This window comes from Lutra lutra, chromosome X (genome assembly GCF_902655055.1).
Source record: "Lutra lutra chromosome X, mLutLut1.2, whole genome shotgun sequence".
Classification (NCBI taxonomy): Eukaryota; Metazoa; Chordata; class Mammalia; order Carnivora; family Mustelidae; genus Lutra; species Lutra lutra.
Genome location: NC_062296.1, coordinates 56,709,026 through 56,735,889, shown reverse-complemented (window position 1 = coordinate 56,735,889; position 26,864 = coordinate 56,709,026). Strand labels below are relative to the sequence as shown.

Here is a 26,864-nt window from a genome sequence, read left to right as displayed (position 1 = left end):
ACTGAGCCACCCAGATGTCCCCCTTTAGAATTTTTAAAAATTTGTTTATATAATCTCTACCCTCCACTGGGGCTCAAACTCACAACCCCGAGTTCAAGAGTCACATGCTCGTTTGACTGAGCCAGCCAGGTGCTCCATGTACCTTTTGAATTTTGAACCATCTGGATGTATACCTACTTTTTTAAAGCATCCCCATGTACACACACTCGAATTCACACAAATATGTAATGGATACCTTGCCGTTGGTGCCTTTTTGGCAAAAGAGCTTGGGTTTCAGCAATTACTTGCATTTGAATCCCACTTTAATATTTATTCCTGTGTGGCTTTGGACATGTAAAATAGTTTTAACATGGTACCTACAGGGTTGCTGCACTGATTAAACAAGATAATCACTGTTATGCGCTCAGCCCGGGGCCAAATAAATGGTTCATTCTACTTCCTACACAGCTCTGGAATCCACTAATTTCTCACCATCTCCTCTGCCACCTCCCCTGGCTAAGGCAACCATGGTTCCTGCCAATTTTAGCATCTCCAGTCTCTTCCCCCTCCCTTCTGTTTTCAGCACAGCCGTCAGCGCATCCATTTAAAATGCCGTTAACTATGTCACCACCCTGCTCAAATCTCTCCCATGGCTCCCCACTGCTTTTAGGAAAACTCTTGCTCTGAGAACTGGGATGAAACCCTGGGTCAGAACCTCCCTGGCAGTGGCCCCATCCAGGACCTTTCCCAGCATTGCCTCTGATTCCTTCAGAGTAGGGCTGAATGCCACCTTGGACAAGTCCCGCAGCATGTCTAAGTCAGCTCAGTTTGGCCCGAGGGAAACACAGAACAGTGCCTGGCACAAAGTAAATGCCTGATAAAACTTCACTTGGTTAATGAGACCCCCAAAGGCTGGGTGATGACTACAAGCAGGGCAAGAAGCAGAAAGAGGAGTGCTGGGATCTGTGCAGGACAGTGGGGTACCTTTAGGTGGTCTCAGGAAAACCAGGTGGGCCCTGAGTGGGTTACTGCGGTAACCCACTTTGCTGTCACCCATGTCTTCTGTCAACGGACTTAGATTTTCTCTTTCTTAGGCAGAAGGTAGAAAGCAGGAGACAGGGTAATCCCAATTTAGCTTCCCAGAAATTCCTGATGCTGTCAGAGGACCCCTCTGCCTGACATATTATATACCAGGCTAAATCCAACCTCCAGGCCTTTCTACTAGCAGGACTCTACTCTGAGTATTCTTATCCATTTCATCCCATCTGTTCTTCCTCAGGCTGACCTGACTGACCCCTGTGGAATCTTTGATTTTCGCCCACTCCTCATCCAAGCCTCCACACATCCTCTCCTCCTCCTTCCTCCATCTCTGTCCAGTCCCCTTCCCCTCCCCCACCACCCTCCACTCTGTCTCCAGCTTTTTTTGGCTGCTGTTTCTTCCTCCTCCTCCTCCCTCCTTCCCTAACGCTGAATAATCAGGCCTGGCTGTCCTGGTTTCTGGAAATATTCGTGTGTGGGCAGTGGCTCAGGGCTGAAGCAGGGGATGGATGCCTGGGGGGCGCTGGGCAGCCCCAGACCCCCAGTGCAAAGATACTGAAATCCAGGGCTGTGGTCCATGCCTGTCTCCCTCTGGGGAAGGGAGAGCAGGTTTATTGATCAGGGGAGGAGAGGTGGGAGTTCAGAGGGCATGGACACAGGCCATTTCGTCTCCGAGGTCCTCCTCATCGAAGCGAGAGAGGATAGATTCCTCATCACTATACAGTGAGCTGGTCCCCTGTGCCAGCAGGTCACTGGCAGCACTGTCCATCTCGTCCAGGGTCAGGCGACAGGCATCTGCAATCTCCTGCTTGGCCAGGGCCACAAAGCGTGGGTCTCGGGCGAAGAGGCCCAGGCCCTCGGAGATGAGCACCTAGGGGCACAGATGGGATCAGAGTCAGCAGAGGGCCCAACATGGAATCAAAGCAATGTGCACAGCGGGTCAGTGTAGGTAGATGACGCATCATCCGTGAAAGTGTGCAGGGAAGTCACTGGGGACAGTCATGCATACATCGTGCTAAGCAGAAGTTGCAGAGCAAAGGGATAGATAATCACACGCACAGTGCAGACACTGGGGGTTGGGGGGATGCCCTCTTCCCTCCTTCCCAAGCTCCCATTTCCTCCCCTTCTCCCCCATCCCCCTTGCCCAGGTCCCTTCTAGACTCACAGCCTCCACCAGGCTATCAGCACTGCCCCTCTTGCCATGGCTGGAGTCTGAGTGGGTTCCAGGCACGGGCAGACAGGTGAAGGTGCGCAGCGGACCACTGGATTTGTGGAGGTATCCCTCCCCCGCTGCGCCCTCCTCCACCAACAAGAGTGGGGCATAGAGGAGCCGACTCCGTTGTGGAGGGGTTGCCCAGGAACCCTGGACCAGAATAAACATCAGGGGGCTCAGGACTGATGGGTGGGATATGAGGATCTAGGACTCACCCCTGTGCCTACCTCTTATCACCGCCCACCCCCCCAAACACAACTGGAGGCAAACTGAATGCGAATAAACCAGACTTGAGTTTATTCAAGAGCATAAAAGACCTGGGTATAAATCTGAGCTCTGCCACTTACTGGTGGTCTGAGCTCTGCCACTTACTGACTGTGTGATCTTGGGTAAGCCTCTCCGGGCCTCAGTTTCCTCATCTGTAAACTAGGACTAACAACAGTACTTATCTCACAGGTACAGTGAGGCTTTTGTGAATTCATTTTTTTTTTTTTTGGGTGGGCAGCAAAGCTTATTGAGCTTCCGAAGAGTGAGGGGTCCTGAGAGGGTTGCTCCCCCCACTTTTTTTTGCTTTTGTGAATTCATATGTGCCTCATTCTTCAGAAGACATGTGGTATGTTTGATAAATTCAGCCTAGGCTAACTCTACCTGTCCAGACCTCAGCACCCCATTCCCCACCTCACCTGTGCCCTGCCGTTGAGGGGTAGCCCACGATGATAGGTGCCTGGGATGGGTAAATCTTCACAACCACCCTGGCGCCTCAGACACTGGATAGTGAAGGAAGGCTTCCGAGCTGGGGGTGGGGGGGCAAAGAAGAATGTCAGTGCCACCCACCCCAGCCCTCTGCCCTGCTGGCTCTTGGTAGGGGGGCCAGGATCCATGCCTGCTCTCACCTGCAGGTGTGGGGGGCAGCAGACGGCGGCGTGGTGCGTTGTGCCCGTCCAGGTATCTCTGGGGTCTGTGGGGTGTCAAAATGATGGGGCGTGGAGGAGTCCCTGCGCGTTCGTTTAGGTAGGAGAGCCTGCACGGGAGAGAGGGCTGAGGATGAGCTCAGGCCTGCGCATGGGCAATGAGGTCCCATTAGTCCTGCCCTCCTGCATGCGGCTCATGGGGTCATCCTACATGTCATGGCCAGAGTCCTTGGTGGGGACTTCCTCTTCCTTGGCACTATTCTCCTGTTCTTCATTTCCTTTGAGCTGAGAACTTCCTTCTTCTGGAATGGTGAAAATAAAGCCTCCAGAGCTTCTCCTGGGGAAAGTGAAGCAAGCTAGACAAACCAGATCCCCTCCAACCACAATCCTCCTAGTATGTGGCCCTCCAACCACAATCCTCCTGGTTCCTTCTTGTTCCATGCCGCATCCCCTACAGGAACACTGGGCTTTTAGGTTTCTTTGTTTTTTCCAATTGGGAAAACTCACATAACATAAAATTAACCTGTCATCATTTTATTTTTTATATTTTATTTATTTATTTATTTATTTATTTATTTGAGAGCAAGAGAGAGAGAGAGAGACTGGAGGAGGAGCAGGGGGAGAGGGAGAGAGAGAATCCCAAGCAGATTCCATGCTGAGTGCAGAGCCCCAGTTGGGGCTGCATCTCGTGACCCCAAGATCATGATCTGAACCCAGATCAAGAGTTGGATGCTTAGCTGACTGAGCCACCCAGGCGTCCCAACCTGCCATCATCTTAAAATGAATGTGGGCTTTCTTTTAATAGATGTTTCTCATGGGAAGGACCCAACATTTTAAAAAAAATCAAAGTTGGCCTGTTGAAGAGACACCTTCAACACAGGAACTGGGAGTGTGTTGGGGGAGGTGAGGAGGAGGCTATAAAAGCTAGGTGTGACTTCATTATGTTCTTTCATTATTTCTGTGAGGTAAGTGCTGTTATCATCCCCCTTTTACAGGTGACAAGATTGAGGACCATGGAAACTAAGTGACTAGCCCAAGATCACTTAGCAAATGGCAGAACCAGGATTTGAACTTAAACTCACTTAGTTCCATGTTACGTGCTTTTTGTATTAAACTTTTGCATTGCCTTTCTCTTATGAATCTCTTATTACCCTCTGTTCCCATCTGAGCCCTTAAATCCCTTCCATCCATCCTAAATTTCCATTCAAAGGCCCCCTTGCCCATGAATTATGCCCATGTAGTGGCTAGTCCCTGCCTTCCCTTACAACATACCACCAGACCCTTGACCATACCTGTGGCCATGGGATCCAGCCTGGGGTCCACTGGGCTGTCTGGAATTGGGAGGCCCCCCATCGTCATCACTGGGCCCAAGGGAGAGTGAATCTGGAGGTCTGTCCCCAACAGGTAGAGACACAGAAATCACGGAGCTCCGGCGAGATGGGGGCTGGGAGCCCATCGGGGCCTGTGGAAGTCACAGGATTGAATGTTGCCATTCACGTTACATCTAAATCACTTGGTCAGTGACACAAGTCACTTGAAGTTTATTCCCAGTGACCTCCCTAAGGGCTAAATCTGGGTTTCACTTTCCAACAGTGGATGGTAGGTATCAAATAAACGTTTGCCTGTTGTAGGGAGTCTTCTCAGGGGGCCTCGTCCCCAAAGGCAGTGTCCAAGTTACATAAGGAATTAAGGGAGTGTTTTTTGCAATCAAATTCCCTAGGGGAATGAAAACTTGCCCTCACTTTATAAATTTCCGGGTCCTTCTCATCTTCCTCCTCCTCTCTCTCCTGTCCCTCTTCCTCCTCATCTGTGTCACAGGTGAGGGCCTGCCTGATCTCAGGACCCAAGTCCTGTAGGCTCCTCAGACCAGCCTGTGAGGGTAGAAACATAGGGAAGCAAGGTAGCTCAGGGTCCAAACTCCCCCATTCATGAGCCTGCTTCCCATGCAGGAGTGTGGGGTGGGGTAAGGGGTCCCTCAGCCACCCCTGACCCTCTGTGAGTCCCAGGACCTCTGTTTCCTCGTTTGTGACATGGGTTCCACAAGACCAAGAGGGCAGGAAGCCTCAGCCATGGTGCTCCCACATACCCCACCCCACCCAGGCCCCTCTCTGAAGACCTGAAGGGCAGAGGAGGTACTTGAGGGGGCCTCACTCCCTAGTAGCCCCTTTTCTTTCCTCCGCCTGAATTTGCGGAAATAGTCCTGGATCAGAAATGTGGCGTAGAATTTGCCCACGGTGACCTCTTCCTCTGGGGGTAAGGGAGAAGAGGCAAGGTCACACAGGGGTCCTCTGTTCCCCCTACCCACAGCATAGACTCCCTTTGCCCCCCCCCATCCAATGCTAGTTTCATGATTGAGTAATCATTTGACATTTGGGTGGGCTCATGGAATTGGGGTGGAGCTAGCTCACCGTCAGGAGGGGGGATGACCTCATCTAGCAGCTTCTGCTTTATCCGCTTCCAGATCTTTTTGATGACAATCCGCAGCTCCTGATTGGCTTGTTCCAGGTTCCCTGCATCAGGAGAGAATATGGGGCATGAGCCAATAGGAGGAGCCCTTCGCAGCCACTCCTTTCCTGTTGGAAGGGGCTTCACAAGCTTCTACCGCAGTCACACACCACCCCCATTGAACAGGTGGTAAAACAGGCCAGGAGGAGCCATAGTCACTTATTTTGAGGTTCAGAGCCAGGAGCCAGGCCCATCACTCAATGAGATTGATCCCTGCACCTTCCCCAGAGGCCCTCCCACTCCTGCCTCTTCCCCATCCCTCCCATGCACCTTCTGTCTTGATCTTCAAGGATGTCCGAACCAGGGCAAAGAGTGTGGCATTGAATGTCACTGTCCCATCTGAGTTGAGGGGCATGTTCATCGCCACAAGTCTCTACACACCAGGGACATGGAACCCACTTTGATCAAATGCCAGGGATGAAGACATTGGATACCCAGGGGCAGAAACCTTTGAAGATAAAACCAAACACACCCAAGACAGGGGCCCTGCCCCCCCCGCGGTGGGTGGACAGCCCTTTCAGAGGTGGGGGGCGGGCAGGTGCACAGACCTTGCAGGCCACTCGGTGTGGGCACAGCTTCCCAAATCCCAAGGGGGGCTGGATGCGTCTCAGCAGAGCAACCACATCCAGGTGCTTGATGCGGCCCCTGGGACAAGTTGGGGTGGGTGGGGGGCACCGCTGGATTGGAGATACCTCTATCCCTTTCTGAAGACTCTGCCAGCTCATCTCTACCAACTCCCCCCAACCCCAACAACCCAGAGCCTGCTAAGGAAGAATCTGAGGGCAGTTGGGGAAGGCAGAGGACAGAGGCAGTGGGAACCCTGGGGCATCTATTGACTAGGTAATGGGTAATGGATAACAGGTCAGAGGTTCTGGGGCTGGGGGACTGGGTGGGACAGGGCACTGTCCCCTGCAATCCCAGTTATGTGGTTATAGACCATACTTGGCTCCAGGGTCATATTCAGACCAGATCCTCTTGAATTCATCAAGGTGATGGGGGCCCAAGATGGACCAGTCTCTGGTTAGATAATCAAAGTTATCCATGATGACAGCCACAAAGAGATTTATGATCTGTGGGCCAGTGAACAGTGAGGGTTAGGTGAAGGGCTAACCTGGGTGTGGGGGGTTGGTGGGATGCTGAGGTAAACTTATGGTTACTGGGTCACTAGTCCCTGGTTGATCTTACCAGACCAGCCCTTTCACACCCCCTGAATATCTGAGCTCCCCACCTTGTCCCCAGACCTTTCAGGGCCAGCCCCCATGGCAGTGGTGGTGGTTGTGGGGAAACGGTCCTCACCAGGAAGGCGCAGAGCATGAAGAAGCTAATAAAATAGGCGATGGCAAAATTGCTACCACAGGTAAACTCCTCGCCAGGGCTGACATCAGACTCAGGGTCACACCGACTCCCGGGAAGGCTGGCAAGCATTATCTCCTGCCATGCCTCACCAGTGGCACACCTGGGGGTCACACAGTGGGGCCATTTTGGAGAGGAGGCTATGAAATCATCACAAGTGGCATTGTAGGGGACTGGAGGGTAAGAAGATGACCCACTTCATGCCAGGGGTTATATCTGGCACAGATAAATTCCATAAAGCATTTCAATATTTTAAAAGCTGGTGTGGCCAAGACGATGACAGTCATGTTCATCAGGTATCCCCATGTTGATCCCCAAGCTACTGATGGGGCACTGAGGCCTAAGAGTGGATACACCTTATAGCCAGAAAAAGAATGGTCGAGGCTAGATTATTACACAAGACTCTTCAGATCACGGCCATAAAAGGTCTCAGGCTAAATGAAGCCCCATGCTGCCCTGTTATTTCCACAGCTCAGGCAGTCTGGGGCCCAGACAGGGTGTGTGGGCACCCAAGGACATGCTGGGGACCAAGATGGCAGTGGAGGAGGCATGGATGTCACCTGAACAAAAGCAGCACAGCCTGTGGAAAGGTCTGGAAGTTGTTGTTTCGGTTGATCTGTGTGCCATCCTGAAGAGCCACCTTGCCAAATATCTGTGGGTACACAGGGCATGTGTCAGAGTGGCAAACCCATGCCCCTACAGGATGTCACCCATTTCATACCTTCCAGTACTCAAAAGAGTACTAGATCAAAAGATTCTCACAGCCCTGATGTGCAGGCACTGCTGATCCCATTTCATAGATGTGTGGACTGACTCAGTGTCATCCAGCTTGTCTTTCAACCCACCACCCCCACTGTGGGTGAATTCCTACCCATAGTGCCTAAGGGATGCTCCCTGGGTTCCCCACTTGCCTGCATCCCAATGACTGCATAAATGAAGAATATCATTGCGATGAGAAGAGCCACATAGGGCAAGGCCTATGGGGTTGGGGAGGAGGATAGATATTCAGGTCCAGGCAGAGAACTGTAAGCCCCAGAATGCACTGCTCCCTCAAGCCTGGGCCTACCGAGAGATGTGACCCATCCCCAAAGTGCCCATGACTATCAGTGTCTCCCAAATGTGGACACAGTATTAAATACAATAGAATAAGGTCAGTGAGACCAAGGCATGTTGGGAATTGGGAGGCTAGAAAAACAGAGAAAACCAGAAATGGTAAATTGCAGATGGGTATGGCACACTGGGAAATGTAGTTCTTGGGGTGGTAAAAGGACAGGCTGAGAAGTGTGAGATGAGGGTGAGGGGTGGTCAAGGGGATGGGGAGTTACCTGGAAGGACTTGATGAATGTCCAGAGCAATGTGCGGATTCCTTCACCTTTACTGAGAAGCTTGACTAGCCGCATGACTCGGAAGAGGCGGAAGAAAGTGATAGAAATGCGGGAACTGTCCTCAGAGCTCTGAGGTTGGGGGTGTAGGTAGGTATGATGAGTCTACATTTGTCCCAGCCACCTCCCTGTCTCATGCTTTGGCCCTCGCAGCCCCCAAGTCCCTCAGAACCCAGGCCCCAGGATAGTCAGGGAGCATTTCTAAGGACTCTTAGGAAGAAAGGAAGGGAGGGTAGGTATGGAAAGAAGCATAGAGTCCCTGTTGTGAGGTGGGGGCTACCTCGCCAAGGTGGCCACCATTCTGAAGGGAGATATGGCCAAGACAGAGGTGACAGAGGAGAGGATGAGATCTCAGGCCCAAATGAACAAAGGGAGAAACAATGTAGCAGATACAGGGGATAATGGATGGTAAAGTCATTATTCAAGGGATGATGGAGAAGGTTATATGGTAGTGGATCAAGATGGTTGTGGGAAAAGTTGGCAATGAGGGTGGAAGGGAAATGAGAGGGTATGGGAAATGAGGGCAGAGAGCCAGTGGGGCCAATGGAGGAAATGATGAAGCCAGTGGTTTCATGGAGATGATGGAGATTAGAGAACCGATGGAGGACCCAATGGAGGAGACAGTGATGGAGACATGGAACCAGCAGCATTGTCAATCGAGGTGATAGAGCCAAGTAGTACCCAATGGAGGAGATGATGGAGCCCATGGTACAGTCAGTGGTGATGACAGAGCCGTGAAAGACCCAGTGTTGGAGACAATGGAGTTGTTGGAGGAAATTCAGCCAATGAAGTAGTCAGAAGAAACGATGGAGCCAAAGCAGGAATTGGTGGAGATGATGGAGTCAATGGAGGTGGATGTAGAGGCAATGAAGGAAATAATAGAAATAACAGGAGAGTCGTTTTAGGAGATAGCAGATTGAATTGAATGGAATGGAATAAGGGATATAAAGTAAGGAAATAAATGGAATAAGGGAATTGGTGGAGGGGGGCTTTGGCTAAACCTGACAGGGATTCAGGAGACATGGAGCTAGAATGAGGAGCACTGAGTCTTCAGGACTATGGTCAAGGTAAGTTGAGAGGCCCTGGGGTTGAGGTGGGGGAAGACTGGGTTTGTGGAGACGCCAGTCCTTACGTTGACTTCAGTGACGGCAATGTCCACTACGCTGCCCACCACAATAAGAGCATCAAATGTGTTCCAGGCATCGGTAAAATAATGCTGTAGGCAGGAAAAAAGTAGAGTCTTGTCTTCTCAGAGCTAGCAAGTTAGTATAGGGGTCCAGTGGTAGGTGATATTATGGAGGCAGGGCCCAGCTTGGACTACACGATAGGCCTTCATCTGGATCCCTCTCACTCCTTGATCTATGAACCCTTGGTTGCTGCCCCCGCTGAGAGCTCTGCAATGAGTGCCACCCCAAGGAATTCACCCACTGCAGGTGAGTCTAGGGCTTGGGGGGGCACCTTGGGTTTGAAGGCGATGATTTTGAGCACCATCTCAACAGTGAAGAGGCCAGTGAAGACCATGTTGAGGATGTCCATGGCATAGTTAAAAGGAGCAGTCTGTTCATAGTGCTGGGAGAGAAAGCCAAGTGTGAGGACGGAGCCTGAGGCAGAGACCTCTCCACCCACAACCAAATATTTTCTGGCTTGGACTGAGGTGAGTCTGGAGATGTGATAGAACTATGCTTTGGCCAAACTCCTCAAACTGTCGGTATCCCAATATGGATATTGGAAAGCCCAGTCTTGATTTCCTTGCAGCTACTTCTGACTAATGAGACAGAAACAGAAGTCTTCTGCTGGCTGGGCAGCTTCTGTGAAAACTATTTTTGCTTTCCAATAAAAGGCTCAAATGAGGAGAGCCCTTGGGTGCAGTCTTCCATCCTTTTCCCTGCCTTGAATGTAGTTTTGATGCCTGGAGCCATGGCAGTCATCTTGTGATCATGAAGCAACAATCATGAGAATGAAAGCCAACTTGTTAAGAATGGAGGAAGAGAAAGACACTGGATACCTGATGAACAATTATCAAACAGCCTACCATATTTTGTTGACTCCAATATGCACATCTTTTCACATTTAGAATCTTTGAAAATGGGGTGCGTTTCACAATCAATAGCAACTTACAGTGGCCATCTGCATTTCCCCACATTCTTATATCTCTTAAGTCAGGATGCAACTTCCAATTACTGGCCTTAGATTTGAAGAAATGTGGCAAATATTTTTATAACTTAAGTCTCTGTCAGTTGGGGATTTTGTTGCTTGCAGCCTAAAGCATTCCTAATGGTTCCCAAGGGATTGTGTGGACAGAATAGGGTCAGGTGTCTGGCAGGGGTCAGGGTGGGGAGCTCAGACCTGCATGGCTAGAGCAACCGTGTTGAGCAGGATGAGCAGGAACATGAGGTACTCGAAGGCAGCAGAGTTCACAGTGGCCCACACACGATACTGATGTGGGTTCTTGGGGATGTAGCGGCGGAGTGGCTGGGCCTTGAGGGCATACTCCACGCACTGGCGCTGCATACGGGTGCAGGGCATGAGTGAGCAGTGGGATCCCAAGGCAAGAGGGTGGTGGGGAGGGGTTGGAGGCCATAAGGTGAGGGGTTAGAGGTCACCTGGTTCTTGTCCAGCTCACAATTTTGGTATTCCTGCTCGCCCTGGGCACGGAAGGTGATGATGACAAAGCCCACAAAGATGTTCATCATGAAGAATGCAATGATGATGATGTAGACAATGAAGAACACTGAGATCTCCACATGGTAATTATAGATAGGACCCTTGTCCTCTGCATTTGCATCGATGGCCTTGTATAGTAGACTGGGGAGGGAACCAGTGGGAATGGGTGAGGAGATATCCCAGCCCCCTGAGACCTGCCCCCAGACACCTTATAATGGACACTCTAGAATCTCCTGCTTGGCACCCCAAAGGCCCCAAATCCCCTGACTTAGCCACCTGGGACCTCCATGCATACCCCAAGCAACACCAGCTGGCTTCAAAGACCCCTAAATCCCTTGTCTCAGCCCTCTGGAGACCCAGAGGTCCCCATACAACCCTCTAGAGAAAGTCCCCACCCCAGTCCTCCAAGACCCCCAAATCCCTTAAGTTCCCATGGACCACTAAATTCCCTTCTTCATTCACCTCAGATCCCCATTCACTTCCCCAGAACTCCCCCACCAGCCCCCAAAGATCTCTAAATCCTGTCCCATCAGCTTAAATTCCTTGCACCATCTTCCCAAAGATCTTCAACTAGAACCCCAAAGACTCATACAGCTCTCTGAAAACCACTGAATATCCAGCTCCATCTCTCCGAGAACTCCCCCAGTGCCTTCCTCCAGACCTCTACCTGGTCCCCCTTAAATCCTACCCAGTCCTTTCTAGACTTCCTCAGAGACCTCTAGCCTTCCTGGAGACACCACCATACCCAGTCCCCAAAGCACCCCCAGCAAACTTCTGGAGGACCCCCACTCAGTCCTCTGATATGCTCACCAGTCCTCAGAAAACCCTATCCAGTCTCAAGAGACCTTTATCACATCCCAACATACCTTTCCACCCATCCCCAAGGAGATCCCAGCCTATAGACTCCTTCCCTGTCCCCTGCCCATCCCTGGAGCCCTGCTCCTTACGCAGGCCAGCCTTCAAAGGTAGAGACAGTGAATAAGGCCATCATGGCTGAGAGGACATTGTCAAAGTTGAAATCACTGTTGACCCAGAGCCGCTCCCGGACCAGTGGTCGTGATACATCTCCATCAGGGTAGACCAGGAAGGAGCCCCTGTGGATGTTGCAGACAGGGTGGGTGGGTGAGCAGGGGTGGGGAGCAGGGGAAAGGGGCCTGGGGTCTCCAGCATGGAGTGGTGAGGTTGGATAGCTTGGGTTCAAATCCTACCCATCCCCCCCCCATTTACTGGCTGGGTGATCTTAGGCATTTAACCTCTCTGTGCTTCAGTTTTCCTCATCTGTAAAATAAGAATACTAACAGAACATATTTCCTGGCCTGATACAAGGATTAATCAAGTCACTCAATGAGAATAGTATCTCGCACATAGTTGGTACAATATATGTTAACTGTCATCTCCATTATCATCATTGCCACCTCCCAGGAAAAAAAATAATACTAATAATCAACATTTCTCAGCATGAAGTATATGTCAGGCCCTGTGCCCAGCTTTACATGTAGAAACTTTACGTTATAATACACTCTCCTTGTAGTAACTCATTTACTCCTTACAGAAACCTTGTGAGATCTGTATTGTTTTTATCCCCATTTTTCAGTTAAGGAAAATGGGACTCAGCAAGGTCGAGAAATGTACCCCCAAGTCTCATGAGATGAATTTGAACAAGGAATGCTTGACTTCAAAGCACATGCTTTTAATCACCACCCTCTACAGGAATCTCAAGATGGAAGCCTGGGACTTTGTGACAGTGGCCATGGGTGAGGGGAGTGTTTGGGGATTTCTGGGGGGTCCAGAGTAGAATGTAGGTAACTCTGGAGAATGAGAAGAGGGGTTTGGGGGAGGTATTGGGGGTCTATTAGGACTTGGCAAGACCTGAGGGCCTTTGCAGCTCTTGGGAAAGTTCTGGGGGTGTATTGTGGGGAATTTGGGGAGCTTGGAGGAGCTTGATAAAAACTGAGGGAGTTTCTGCAGTTCTTGGGAGGAAGTTCCAAGGGTTCCAGGGGCCTGGGTGAGATCTAGGGGCCTCTTTGGCTTTTGGGAGGGGTCCGAAGCTCCACCAAGGGCAGGGTTTAGGGCACTCACTTGCACTCTTGGGGGGTGTGTTTGGCTTCATCAGTGCAACTGTAGAATTTCCCCTGTAGGGAGGATACTTGTCAGGCAGGTTTACCCCTTGCTCCCCACCTTGACCTTCCAGTGTTTTCTCTCACCTTGAAGAGCTGCACGCCAATGCAGGCAAACATGAATTGCAGGAGCGTAGTCACAATCATGATGTTCCCGATGGTTCGGATAGCCACGAACACACACTGCACCACGTGCTGCAGGCACCCACACAGATGGTTCACGAGACTACAAGCCACAGCAGCCAGAGGGGAGGAATTCTGGGAGTAGATGGGGCTCAGGGACTCAGGCTGGGGACGCCTGGTCGTGGACCAGGGATATGTGCTCAGGGTCATGTGGGCACTGACCAGGAATAAGTATTTACCAGGAAGGGATATGGGGCCACATTTCGGAAACTTGGGTCAGAGAAATGTGGCCATGGGTAGGGAATTGTTAGTTACTTGTAAGGAACATTGGTCAGGCCACATGATCAGTGGTCTGGGGTGTGGGTTACATGTTGGGTCCAAGCTGTGTGGTCAGGCGTCTGTGCAAATAGTCAGTCTGATCAGAGATTGGGGCCCTAGGAGTGGGGCAGGACATGGGTCCTGTGGGTTTGGGTGGGGCTGGTTACCTTGAGTCCCTTGGCCCTGTTGATGGCTCGGAGAGGCCTCAGTACTCGGAGTACCCTCAGGATCTTCACCACTGAGATGGCGCTGGAGCTGGGGAAGGGTCAGTCCTCAGGCCCTGGCCCAGGTTTGGCCTCTGGGACGAATGGAGTGGGCAGGGGATGCAGAGGGTCACTCACTGGATGCCAAAGGAGATGAGGGACACACTGACCACCAGCAGATCCAACAGATTGAACCAGCTACGGCAGAAGGAACCTCGGTGCAGGAAGGCCCCAAACACTGTCATCTGCGGGAGGGGGAGGAGGACATCAGGGTAGACTCCGGGTGTGGGTATAGAGAGGGGAGGAGGGTATGGAAACAGGAGAGGTGGGCTGTGGGGGTGGGTACAGGATGGTTTGGGGCAACTGGGGTTAAGACTGGGGGCCTATTCATTACCTTTAGTAGAATCTCCACGGTGAAAATGGAGGTGAAAGCATAATCAAAGTACCCCAGAATCTGGGAGTAGAGAAATAGGGGAAGCCACTGAGTCATGGCTTAGCGAAATCCTAGGGGTATGTGTGTATGTGTGTGTGTGCACATGCTTTCTGTAAGCTTTGCTGTCCCTCCCTCCTCCTCCCCTTCTCTCCCTCTCTTTTTCTGTCCTTCTTCTTATGCCCAGTATGACACCCCTGGGAGTGTTCCCCCAGCCCCCAGCCAATGGCTCACGTGGTTGCGGAAGGAGTGGGCTCGGATGGGGTCCTCAGCGGCCAGGGACACACTGCTGAGGATGATGAACACCAGGATAAGGTTGGTGAAGATATGATGGTGGATGAGGGTGTGGCAGGCCTTCCTCAGCCTGGGGAGTGGGGAATGGGCTGCGGTGAGAACCCAGAACCGCAGAGTTGATTGGGAGAGCCCAAGGGAGACAGCTCAGCCTCTTTGGCATCGGGCCGTGCACCCTGCCAGAGCCTTGGCTGGTCCCTAGCCCTCCACCTGCCCCAGCCCCTGCTGCCTCAGCCCCTCATCCATTCCCAGCACTCACGGGTTAGTTTGGCTGAGACAGAAGAAGGCACTGCCTTCAGGGATGGGTACCACCTTCTCCTTGGGTACAACTTCCTGCAGGAGTTCCACACGCCCTGCACCTCCTTCCTCCTCTTCTTCCTCTTCCTCCTCATCCTCCTCGTCCTCCTCTTCTTCCTCCATGCCTGGTACCAGAAGAAGACCAAAAGACAGACAATTCATTGGAAAACGTATGTAAAGCCCCTAGAATAGCGGTTGTCACATGGCAAATTCTTCCCGTGTGTCAGCTCCTCAGAGAAGATCTTTTAGTTTGTTTTGTTCACAGTTGGGTCTCCAGCACTTAGAACAGTGCCTGGGACACAGTAGAAGCTCAGGAAATGTCTGTTGAATGAACATCACCATCCTCGCCATCCAATACAAGCTATTTTACAATAAAGGCTCTGAGAAGTTCTGCAATAAAACAAAAGTCTTTCTCTTCATTAATCTCAGCATCCCAAATGTTGCTGGCCACACACCAAACCCACTACTTTTATCAGTTTATTAGTTTTTGATGTAGTGCTCAATGATGCATTCGTTGTGTGTAACACCCAGTGCTCATCCCATCATGTGCCTTCCTTAATGCCCATCACCCAGTTACCCCATCCCCCCACCCACCTCCTCTTCCACAACCCTCAATTTGTTTCACAGAGTCAAGAGTCTGTTATGGTTTGTCTCCCTCTCTGATTTCTTCCCACTTAGTTTTCCTTCCCTTCCCCTATGATCTTCTGTGCTACTTCTTATGTTCCACCATATGATAATTGTCTTTCTCTGATTGACTTATTTCACTTAGAATAATACCCTCCAATTCCATCCATGTTAACGTAAATAGTAGGTAGTCATCCTTTCCAATCAAGCCCATCACTTTCAAGATGATTTCAGAAAAGTCTTCTCCTCAGACAGGAGGATCTAGGTGGTCAAGAGGTCTGCCTGGGTGCCGTCTCTAAGGTCCCACACTTCCTCCATCTGGCCCTGCCCACTTGCCTGTTTCTTCATTCTTTCTGCCCTCCTCTTCCTCATTCTCCCCACCAGGCACCTGGGGACAGAAAGATGGGGGTCACCGATGGTGGGGGGAGCCACTATAGAATGGACCTAGGGGAGGCATGGAAGGAACACAGTAGTGGAGAGATGCACAGGCAGAAAATGGGGGTTAAACACACACACACATAGACAGGTATTGGTGATAATGGGAGGCGTAGACAGTGCCCAGGCTTCTAACTCACCAACACTCCATTTTCCTGTGGGGGAGCCCCCTCAGTGCTCTTCTCCCTGTGAGAGAAAAGGGGAGCAATTGCTAAGGATTGCAGCAGATAGACGAGGCTGAGGGGGTCAGTGCAATCAGAACAGACCTTTCTGAGGTCCCATAGAACCTCCCTGCTTCTGCCCTCATCCCCATAGTCTGTTCTTTCCACAGCAGCCAAAAGGATCCTATTAAATCTTAAGTCTGGCACATTCTTCCTCTGCTCACACCTCTCCTATGGCTCCCACTAACTCAAAGCAAAAACCAAAGTCCTCACTATGGCCCAGAATGCCCCCAATGGGGTCCCCCTACTCCCCCATTTGAGCTCACCTCCAACCACTCTTTTCCTTGCTCACCTCACTCCAGACTCCCTGGTTTCCTTGGTGTTTTCTTAAATGTGCTGGATGTGCACCTCAGGACCTTTGCACTTGCTGTCCCCTTGTCTGAAGCACTCTTCCCCCAGATATTTTCATGGCTCACTCTCTCCCTTCATTTGGGTGTCTGTTCAACTGTCACCTCTGTGTAAAGGCCTTCCTTGACCAAAATAGGGTCTAACCCTATAGCAAAATAGCAACTTTCATTTCTCTCTATTCTTTTTTTCCCAAACTCTTTTTTTGGTTATATATCATTAACATATATTTAATTAAATTATGTTATATATTCATTTCTTTGTATTTTGCTTGCCTCCCCCAACTAGAAAGTCATCTTTGTGAAAGCGAGGACTCTGTCTACCTTGACCCCTGTCGTCTCCTCAGCGTCTAGAACATGGCCTGACACAAAGTGGGAGATCAAAGAATGCACATTGAATGAATGAGGACTGACAGGTTGGATCTGGGGATATGGATTGCTAGGGTGACCAAGGCATCTCTGGTAGTGTGGGATGTATGTGTGGAGACCCAGTCAGGGATCCCAGGGAGAGACTGTCTTGGGGGCAGAGCCAGACATCACCTGCCCTTGTCATTGACAGTCCCTGTATCTCCGCTGGCCAGGTTATCCACAGCAATGGCAAGAAACACGTTCAGAAGGATGTCTGGGGTGAGCTCAGGCTAACAAAGGATGGAGAAGAAGCCTGCCTGTGGACTGCCCACATCCCCTTAGCTATCCCACATTCTACCAGCACCCAGCGCCCCAAGGCTCCAAGGATACAGTTGCCGCAGATGAAGAGGATAATAAAATAGACACACACCAGCATTCCTGGGAAGAAGGGCCCACCATAGGCCATGATACCATCATACATGACCGCATTCCAGTCCTCACCTGTCAGGATCTGGGGGTGAGAGTTCACTGTGAAGCTCTTTGGACCCTCCCACCCTATGGTTTCCCTCCTCCCCACCCAACCCACCCATCCCATGGTCTCCAGACCTCACCTGAAAGACAGTGAGGAGGGCCTGGGGGAAGGTATCGAAGGTGCTTCGCTTGGTGTGGGTCTGGTCAAAGTTGAATTTGCCCCCAAAGAGCTGCATGCCAAGCAGGGAGAAGATGATGATGAAGAGGAAGAGGAGAAGCAGCAACGATGCAATGGATTTCATTGAATTGAGCAGGGATGCCACCAAATTGCTCAGAGATGCCCAGTGCCTGCAGCAGAGATGGAGGAGGCAGGGTTGACATGTCCAGTGGTGAGTCAGGACCCAGGGCAGGACTCAGCTTGCAATGTGCTAAGGGAGGGTCAGGTCAAAATGAGCTTTGGAAGGGCATCTGGGTGGCTCAGTTTGTTGGGCGTCTGCCTTTGGCTCAGGTCATGGTCCTGGAGTCCTGGATCAAGCCCCACATCAGGCTCTCTGCTCAGCAGGGTGTCTGCTTCTCTCTCTTCCCTTCACCCCACTTGTGCTCTCTCTCTCTCACGCTCTCTCTCTGTTTCTCTCTCAGATAAAAAAAAATAAAATGTTTAACAAAATAAAATGAGCTTTGGAGTTGGGTTGATGTGAAAATAAGATGTGAGGAGAAGGTTGAATTTGGGGTTAGTGTTGGCGTTGAGGGTGTAATGAGAGATGAAGTTAGGATGGAGGTTATATGGAAGTTGAAGCTAGAATTGGGTTTCAGGTTGGGACTGAGACTGGGATTGGGGTTAGGGACTGTAGCTGGGGATGGGGTTGGGGTTAGGGATTAAGAGAGTATTTGGAGTTTTAGATGACTGAGTTGGGGATAAGGTTGTGGTTGAGGGTTGGGATAGAAGAGGGGTTAGGAATGAGATTGGTTCTGGGTCTGAGATTGCAGCTGGAGGTAGGCTACTGGTTAGGAGTTAGGGACATGGGGGTTGTGGTTAGTGATGGGGATAGGCTGTGAGTTAGGGATGAGATTAGAGATGGAGCTGGCCTTGGGATTGGGTGTTGGGGCTGTGGATGAGCTTGCATATGATGAGTGGGTAGGGGTTAGGGTTAGAGATGGTGTAATGTTTGCAGATGAGTATGGAGGTGAGTTCAGAGATGGGGCTCGGAATAATGTTTGAGCTGGAGTTGAGGTTGAGGAAGGGAATGGAAATGGAGTAGACACTCTCCCTAATGGACTTTAATCTCCATGAGGCCAGAGGAACCTGGGTGGCTCAGTCAGTTAAGCATCTGATTCTTGATTTCCGCTCAGGTCATTATCTCAGGGTTGTGAGATCAAGCCCCTGGTCAGGCTCTGAGCTGGGTGTGGAGGCTACTTAAAATTTTCTTTTTCCCTCTCCCTCTGCCCCTCTCCCCCAAGTTGTGCTCTTTCTCTCTCTCAAAATAATCTCTGCGAGGTGGGAACTTGTGTCTGCTTTGATGCCTAGTGTTTCACTAGGTCTAGTGTTTCTCTGAGTGCCTGGCACCAAGTAGGCGCTCAGTAGATATTTGTTAAATGAATGGTAAGGCAGATAGTCACTGGAGCTGGGGAGGGAGCTGTTCAGGCTGTGCTTGCGGCCCCAATCCTCCCCTGCCCCACGCACCTAGTGACTTTAAAGATCCTGAGGAGGCGCACACATCGGAGCACTGAGATGCCCAGGGGTTGCATGGTGCCCATCTCCACCAGGGTGGTCTCCAGGATGCCTCCACAGACCACGAAGCAGTCAAAGCGGTTGAAGAAGGAAGAAACATAGGCAGAGGGGCCCAGGCCATACAACTTGAGAAGCATCTCCACCGTAAATAGACAGAGCAACACCTTGTTGGCATACTCTATGGGGAGAGGGGCAGAGGTGACTGGATTGGCCAATTTCCTCAGTAATGTATAGGGAGCTGGGGGCCATGGGGCAATCTGGGGTAGCTGTTATCGGGCCAGACACAGGCTGGGGGCAGGTAGGACAAGGGTTAGGGATTGGGGTGAGTCTGTAGGTCAGAGTGGGTAAGGTTTTGATAGGCTTGGAACTGGGGTGAGGAGAAGAATCAGGGTGGGGGGCCTCCATCAGCCTCTATGAGTCCAAGAAAACTCCATTTGAAGCTAGTGTTAGAATCTGGGGTTTAGCTGGGATTGAGGCCGGTTTGAGGCTTGGGGTCAGAAGTGTGTTCAGTATTCAGGTTGGTGTTGAGATAAAATGAATAACGGTAAAAGCTAACACTTCTAAAATGTTAGCTTTATGTGGACTAAGCCATGTTCGAAGCACTTTTCACTTTAACTCACTTAATCCTTCCAACCACTCCCATGAAGTGGATACAATTACTAACCTCATTTTTGTAGACGGGGAAACTGAGACACAGAGGGGTTAACCCGTCCAGACAGTGTGGAGTTAAGATTCTGGAGTCCCAAGCCACCTGCCTGGGTTTGCCACTCACTAGCTGAGTCCTGGGATTAATCATTTAATTCTTCAGTACCTTGGCACTCAGTACTGCGTGCCGTAGTACTTGCTTCACATAAGGCTTTAGTGAAGAAAAATTGAGTTAGTCCATGCAAAGTGCTGAGAACAGAGCTTGATGCCTAGAGCAAGTGCTCTGGGAGTGCTAGCTACAAGGTGCGATGGGACAGGCCAAGGTTTCTGCATTTATTAGGGCAAGAAGGCAATGTCTGGGGTTCTGAGGAACCCGAGGCCCTGGATTTGGGTTTCTAGAGTGGAGACAATTGGAGGTTGGGGAAGGGGGCTGGTAGTCCGGCGGTGGGGGAGAGGGCGCACCCTGGATCTGGGTGAGCCAAACGGGCTGCCCGTGGTGCTCTGAGGCGATGGTCAGCGTGTTGAGGAAGACAAGCACCAGCACGGCCCAGTAACAGGCGGTGGACTTCACAGCCCGCCGGCAGCGTGCCCGAAGGCCCCGGTTAGCTCGGCAGAGGTGGCGGCTGGGGAGGGGGGGAAGGTGAGTCCTCTGGTTGAAATTACCTACCTGAGCGGGGCCTGGGGGGCTCGGGTGGGTTAGCCCAATGGTCACGGGGGACTTGGAGGTGGGCTCACACAAAGTCATGGGGCCCAAAATCCCCTAATTTTCCCAACTCACCAGACCCTAGTTTTCATGATCTTGTTTCTGGAAAAGAGGAGGATGGAAGGTGAGCGTCATGAGGGACTAAGGGGCAGTCGGTGGCTGGGGTTGGAGCTCAGGGGCTGGGGTCAAGATTAGAGGGTCCATAAAGGATGGTGGTCAGGGTCTGGACTGGGTTCTGGGCTGGCCAGGGGTCAAGGGCTGGAGGCCCTTACAGGCAGCGTGTGCAACTGGCCAGAGCCCCCTCCTCTTCTTCCTCATCGCCTGGGGTCTCTGTCATCGAACCAGTGTCACTGGCTGGGAGGCTGGCTGTGGGAAGGGTGAGAATAGAGGTCTGTACTTGAAGACCCCAGGTTCCAAACTTGGCTTGCTTCTCTGTCTGCCCATCCCACCCCCCTCCCCCATCTGGCTGGACCCTCACCATGGCTGCTGGTGGAGTGGGTAGAGCGGGTAGAGTGACTAAACCAGCGCAGACGTCCACGTCTCCTGGTGGTCAGCTCTGCCAGCTGTGGCCCTGCCAGATGGGAAGTACAGTTGGGGAGCGTGGCCTGAGGTTGGGTTAGGGCCGTGGTGGTGGTGGGGGTGGGGGTGTTATTTGGAGTTTTTGTTCTGGGTACAGGGTATTCGAGTGTGGGTCTGGTTCTGTGTCCTAGGCTGGAACCGGGGACTGGGCCTAGAGTTGTTGCCAGTTGGGGTGGGATTTGAGGAGGGTAGCCCACATCTGAGGCATGCGTGGAGCAGGGAATGGGCCCCACGGGGTTGCCTACGGTGGCCGGCCCGGCCCTCTTCAGCCATAGAACCAAAATTGCCATCTGCTGAGGGGTCTTCGATGTCCAGGTCCTCTGCCTGCGTGATCCAGTCCAGGTAGCCTCGCAGGTCCTCCTCCAACTGTTGCTTCTCCCGCAGCTTCTGGAAGTCCCCTCGTGCTTTGGCCTTCTCCCTCTCCTTGGAGAACTCCCTGAGGGAGGAAGATGGAGAGCTAGGTGAGGGAACCACTCTAGCTCCCTTGCCTTCACCATTCCAGCCCCACTGGCCTCCTTGCTGTTCTTGGAATATGTCAAACACATTCTAGCTTCACATCAGCGGTTCCCTTTCCTTGGAACACCTTTTCCTCAGATATCCATGTGGCCCATTCCCTCATCTCTTTCACATTTCTACTCAGATGTCACCTTCTCAAGGAGTTCTGTCCTGATTGCCTCTATTTATAATTGCGTGATTTGCTCATTTCTATCCTTATCCTTCCTTTCTTTCCATAGCACATATTCCATATAAAACACTACATATGTGAGGCACCTGGCTAGCTCAGTCAGTAGAGCATGTGACTCTTAATCTCAGGGTTGTGAGTTCAAGCCCCACACTGGGCATGAGGCCTACTGGAAATAAGAAAAAATTTCAACAACCCACCACATACATGTGTGTGGGTGTGCGTATACACAATCTGTTGTGTGTATTGGTATTATCTGTCTCTCCCCACCAGAATGTAATATCCAGGAAGACAGGGATTTTTGTCTTCTATTCTATTCCTAGTGCATCCAGTAGTTGCTCAATGTTGACTGACCTAATGAAGTGGTATTTCTGATGGGTTCTGAAAGGATGCCTAGGAGTTTGCTAGGAACAAAACAAATGGGACTGGAGCTGAGGGGCAGTATGGGGGCGGGTGTCTAGGCTCCTCACCCGCTCAGGACACCAAGTACAAGGTTGAGGACGAAGAAGGACCCAAAGATGACGAGACTCACGAAATATACCCAGGGAAGCTCATACCCCATGGCATCCTGCATCTGGAGAGAGAGCACATGCATCTCTCAGTATATGAAGACGCTCTCGCCTGAGCTTGGGGAGGAAAGGCAGGTGCAGTCTCACACTGTGTGCCTGTCGTCCACCTCACCCAGTAGAGCACGTCTGTCCAGCCTTCCATGGTGACGCACTGGAAGACGGTCAGCATGGCGAAGAAGAAGTTGTCGAAGTTGGTGATGCCTCCGTTGGGCCCTGCCCAGCGCCCGCGGCACTCGGTCTGGTTCAGGGTGCACGCACGCCCGGATCCCGAAGATGCGCAGGGTGACGGGTCCTCCTCCGCTTCCACGTCTGTGGGAAGACGGGAGCTTTGGGTTCTGAAGCCTGCCCACCCACAGCTACCCTGGAGCCCCGTCCACCTGAGAAGTTCAACTCAGGGTTCGAGATTTTTCTAAATCAAGGACAACTGTAAGCTCCCAACTCTGCTAGATCAGGATTCGGAACCACAAGTATCTGGGGGGAGGGGGTAGAACTGTAAAACTTCTGGTAGAATCTTGTAAATAGCAGTGAGCCCTGAGCCTGGGGGAGGAGTCTTGTGAACTGAGAAGGGCCTCTTGAAAAAAGGGCGGGGGCAAGGCTTGGGCGGGAGTCTGGATAAAGGGTATGAGTATTTGGGGCCAGTCCTGGAGGATGGAGTCAAGCGCCTGGAAATGTCTAGGCCTGTAGGTGGAGTCTTGTGATGGGGCGGAGCTATTAGTCAAGGGGCTGCCGTAGTCCGGGATTGAGGGCGGAGCTTGAATAAAGGGGTAGGGCTTGTTATCCCGGAGGTGGAGCCTGAGCCTGGGGGTGGAGTCCTGTGGATTTGAGCGGGTTTTTGAGAATAATATTTGAGAATAGGGTGTGGCCCAGAAACCGGCGGAGGGAAGGGCGGGGTGGTGGTGGTGGTGGTGTCCTGCCCCAGAGGGGTGGAAAGGCTGACCAGATCCCAGGAAGTAACATGTCTTGTGCATGCGTCCAAGGAACAGCTCGAGTCCAATGATGGCATAGATGATGATGACGAAGAGCACGAGCAGGGCGATGTGCAGCAGGGGCACCAGCGCCTTCATGATGGAATTGAGCACTATGTGCAGGCCTGTGGGAACAGAGGGGCGAGGTTGGCCTAACTCCCAACTCCGGCGCCCCTCCCCCACCTCCAACCTCCTGGGGGGCGTGCCACTCACTTGGCACCCCAGATACCAGCCTCAGTGGCCTCAGCACCCGAAACGCCCTTAACGCCTTCACATCGAAGCCTCCCGGCTTTCCCCCTGTGTGCGGGGTGTCTCCTGGCCGACCAGGGCCCTGCTCCAGTAGCACGCTGAACAGCCTGAAGGGGTAGCACGGGATTAGGAGGCCGACGGTGGGCCTCGGGACCTCCCTCCACCACTCCCTTCTCGGAAAAGCACAGGTCCTCGTGACTGGAAATGTGAAGAAGTTTAAAATATGTTGATATTCCTGATTCTGGCTGCCAAATGGGGGCAGTCGGAAACAGACATTTCCCCTGGGCCCTGAATTCAGCGGGCCTGGGGTAGGAAGTCGAACTAAGGTGGGGGTGTCCCCTGCAGACGCGCACCCGACCACAACGATGATGAAGTCGAGTAGGTTCCAGCCATTGCGGATGTAGGCACTGGGATGGAGCACCAGCCCGTAGGCCACGATCTTGAGCACAGTCTCCACAGTGAAAATCACCAGGAATACGTATTCCACTTGCTCCTGAGGTTGGAGCCAGGGGCGGGGCGGGAGAGTGGGGGTTATTTGAGGGTGGGGCTTGAGGGGGGCCGCCGAAAGGGAAGCATAATCGGAGATCTAAGGTTCGACTGGATAGGAGAGGGTCATCTGGGTCAGCGAGGAGATGGGGGGCTTGAAGGGTTGTGGTGTGGTTCTACTGGGGCTGGATCTGGCTTGGGGCGGGGGGCAGGGGGGCAAGCCTCACCAGGTTGTGGTTGGCAGTGTTGGAGTCATCCTCTGGAAAGGGGATGTAGACCCCCAGGGCTACACAGTTGGCAAAGATGGTCAGCAGGATGAGGATGTCAAAGGGCCTCAGGTGGACAGTCAAGGACTCAGGCAGATAGGTCTCAGATTCCCCACATTCCCTTGGAGCCCTCCCCATCCAATCCTGATGCTTGACTCAAGGCATCCAGCCCTGACATCCCCAGCCCTTGCCCTGACCAAGGCTTTGACTTTGAACCCCCTAGAAACCTTAGCCATCCCCCACTCTTGCTTTGATTTAGCCCTTGACTCTTGACACTCCTTCCCCACCCCCCGCAGTGACCTTCACATTTCTCAACTCACCCTCTAATCCAGTTCTTGACTCTTGATCCCTAGTGACCTCAGCCTTCCTCCCTCCCAGCCCTGACCCAAACCTTGACTCTTGGTAACCTGTTGAAACCTCACTCCTGAGCCCCGCCCTGGCCTTCCAGGATGCTTCCACTCCACAATGCTGATGCAGAACCGCCGCAGGGGGTTGGCCAGGGTGAGGCAGAAGAGAGCCCGGGGTGACCGCTGAGCACTGGCCACTGCCACCGTCTTGTGCTTACTGTGCTGAGTCCTTCGCTTAGGGGTCTCCAGGCCCGCTGCCCCACTGATTTCTTCACCCCCCAATGCTGGAGGCCCAGGGCACAGCCCCCATTCAGGACCAGGTCCTGTCCCATTGGCTGGGCTGGGCTCTGGGGTGGTGTCTGTGTGGAGAAACCGAGTCAGGGAGGGAGAGGGTATTGGGGCAATCATGGTTGCCTCCTTCCTGATCCCATCCCTGTGTATGGGGGCAGGAGAGAAGAGCATGTAAAATTAGGGAGAGTTGGGGTGGTGCCTGAGTTAAGAATTGCAGGGAAGAGTTGGTGTTGTAATTGGGGGTAAAGAGAGTTTTTAGAGAAGGGAAGGTGAAATTACATTTCCAAGTAAAGTAGGCTTTGCTGTTAGAATAGATACGGAGTTTAAATTGGCATGGGGTAGGATTAAGTTTATAGCTAGAGGCAAATTTAGGGTTAAATTCTAGTGGTGGATTTTGGATTGGGTTTAAATACAGGAAGGAGTAGAGTGTATGAGTTCGGATTAGAAGTGGGATCAAGGTTAGGGTTAAAGTTAAGTTTGGATGGGATCTGAATTTGGCATTGGGGTTTTCAGCTAAAGTCATTCCCAATTCTTGTGGCCTTGTTCTAGCCTCTGAGGGGCAGTAGGTTGGCTTGGTTAGGACCCCCAGTGTTGGAGGAAACAAGCTGTCTGAACTTGGCACCTGTGTGCAGCCTTGGGAAAATGGTGCAACCTCCCTGAGCTTCAATTTTCTTATTTGCGTAATGGAGTGATAAGAGTACCTATGTTATAGAGTCGTTGTGAAGATTGAGTTCAGCATTCAGAATAATGTCTGGCACAGAGTATTATTCCCATTTTGCAGGTGAGGAAATTGATGCAAAAAGGGAAGTGACCAAGTGGCAGAATTGGGATTCCAACATATGCAATCTCTGACTCCAAGGTAGTAAGACTTCATGACTTACTACCACCATCAAATGTGTTCATTCTCTCTCTCTCTCTCTCTCTCTCTCTAGTCTTTAAAATTGATCTGTGTCTTTTTGGAGACTTTTTGGAGACTCAGAGACCTACTCACTAACAATATTGATATCTCGATGTTGGGGTTGAGGTTAGGTGAATTTATAGCTCATACTAAGGGCTGAATCTACATTGAGGTTTAGACCCTGACAGGGGTTTGCCCTCTGGTTGGTAAGGTTTGCGTTAAGATTAAGCTTGGGGCTAGCTTTGGAATTGGACTCGGGGTGGGCACTAGGATGGAGGTTGGGGCCAGGATTAGGGCTGGGATTCAGTTCCGAACTAAAGCTGGGGATGGGGCTGGGAGGCCATAGGGGCAGGGTCAGACTGAGTCAGACTGAGCGTCAGGATTCAGGTGATACTAAGGCTATGTTTGGTGCTGTCGGGGAGGGAAACAAGGTGATGTGGTTCTGGTCCCCTGGTGACTCTCCAGGGGTGGGGTCCTGTTGGGCAGTAGATGGGGCAGAGGGGCAGAGGGTAGAGCAGAGCCTTGGCTTGCTCCAAGGGTCTGCAGGGGTGGAAGGCTGCTCTCACCTTTCCCGCCTTCAGACGCCGACATCCTCCTTTCAAGGTTGAAGAGCCATCTGCACACAGCCCCCCTCTCTTCGCCCAGCTTTAGAGAGATTAAGGTCACAGGGCGGGGCTGTAGCCGGGTTGGATGGGAGGGTGAATAGGGGCAAAGATGGGACATTTTTGGGCTAGAGCCTGACAACAGAAAAGGCACTGATTTTTTTAAAATATTTTTATAAAATATATACCAGTCAGAAATTAAAATAAGAAAAATGATATCATTTCCCAACAGTATTTGAACTTTGAAATGTGTAAAAATAGACCTAACATAATATACTTATGTGTAAGATCTCCATGGGAAAAAATTTTCAAATACTGTCAAGTGATTAAAGGGGACCTAAGGAATGGAGAGATATATTAAATTTACTAATAGAAATAGTCAATGTTGTGAAAATGTCAATTCTTCCCAAAGTGATTTAGAGATTCAATGGCTGTCCCAAATGAAATCCCGAAAGATTTTTCCCTGTAATTTGACAAACTGATTCTAAAATTTATATCGATATACAAAGGATCTAGAAGAGCCAAAATCCTTTGAGAAGGAACAAAGTGGGAGGACATTCCAGATCAGATATTAAGGAATGTTATA

At 51.5% G+C, this 26,864-nt stretch overlaps 1 protein-coding gene across 3 annotated transcripts; it reads right to left on the bottom strand.

Moving 5' to 3' along the window:
* Positions 1-1,657: 1,657 nt before the first annotated feature.
* Positions 1,658-26,267, bottom strand: CACNA1F (calcium voltage-gated channel subunit alpha1 F). Of its 3 annotated transcripts, none has more exons than XM_047715430.1 (48): positions 26,206-26,267; positions 24,594-24,611; positions 24,102-24,207; positions 23,742-23,881; positions 23,353-23,495; positions 23,112-23,264; positions 22,287-22,483; positions 22,076-22,179; positions 21,169-21,359; positions 20,823-20,915; positions 20,617-20,710; positions 20,420-20,446; positions 20,104-20,264; positions 18,949-19,174; positions 17,408-17,615; positions 17,187-17,307; positions 16,989-17,070; positions 16,024-16,069; positions 15,785-15,836; positions 14,787-14,949; positions 14,471-14,600; positions 14,201-14,260; positions 13,945-14,051; positions 13,771-13,858; positions 13,250-13,357; positions 13,125-13,177; positions 11,993-12,139; positions 10,985-11,186; positions 10,728-10,886; positions 9,840-9,950; positions 9,514-9,597; positions 8,662-8,682; positions 8,325-8,453; positions 7,911-7,976; positions 7,560-7,651; positions 6,943-7,102; positions 6,589-6,716; positions 6,195-6,291; positions 5,917-6,019; positions 5,550-5,651; positions 5,258-5,388; positions 4,884-5,012; positions 4,434-4,603; positions 3,353-3,478; positions 3,124-3,251; positions 2,914-3,023; positions 2,183-2,380; positions 1,658-1,888 (listed from the first exon to the last, which is right to left on the bottom strand). In XM_047715430.1, the coding sequence occupies exons 1-48, from the start codon at positions 26,265-26,267 to the stop codon at positions 1,658-1,660; spliced, it is 5,757 nt and encodes a 1,918-aa protein (XP_047571386.1). The 3 variants fall into 3 exon arrangements, with proteins under 3 accessions (XP_047571386.1, XP_047571384.1, XP_047571385.1); XM_047715428.1 differs by having other exon boundaries at positions 24,594-24,846; positions 26,243-26,267; XM_047715429.1 differs by having other exon boundaries at positions 21,202-21,359; positions 24,594-24,846; positions 26,243-26,267.
* Positions 26,268-26,864: the final 597 nt, after the last annotated feature.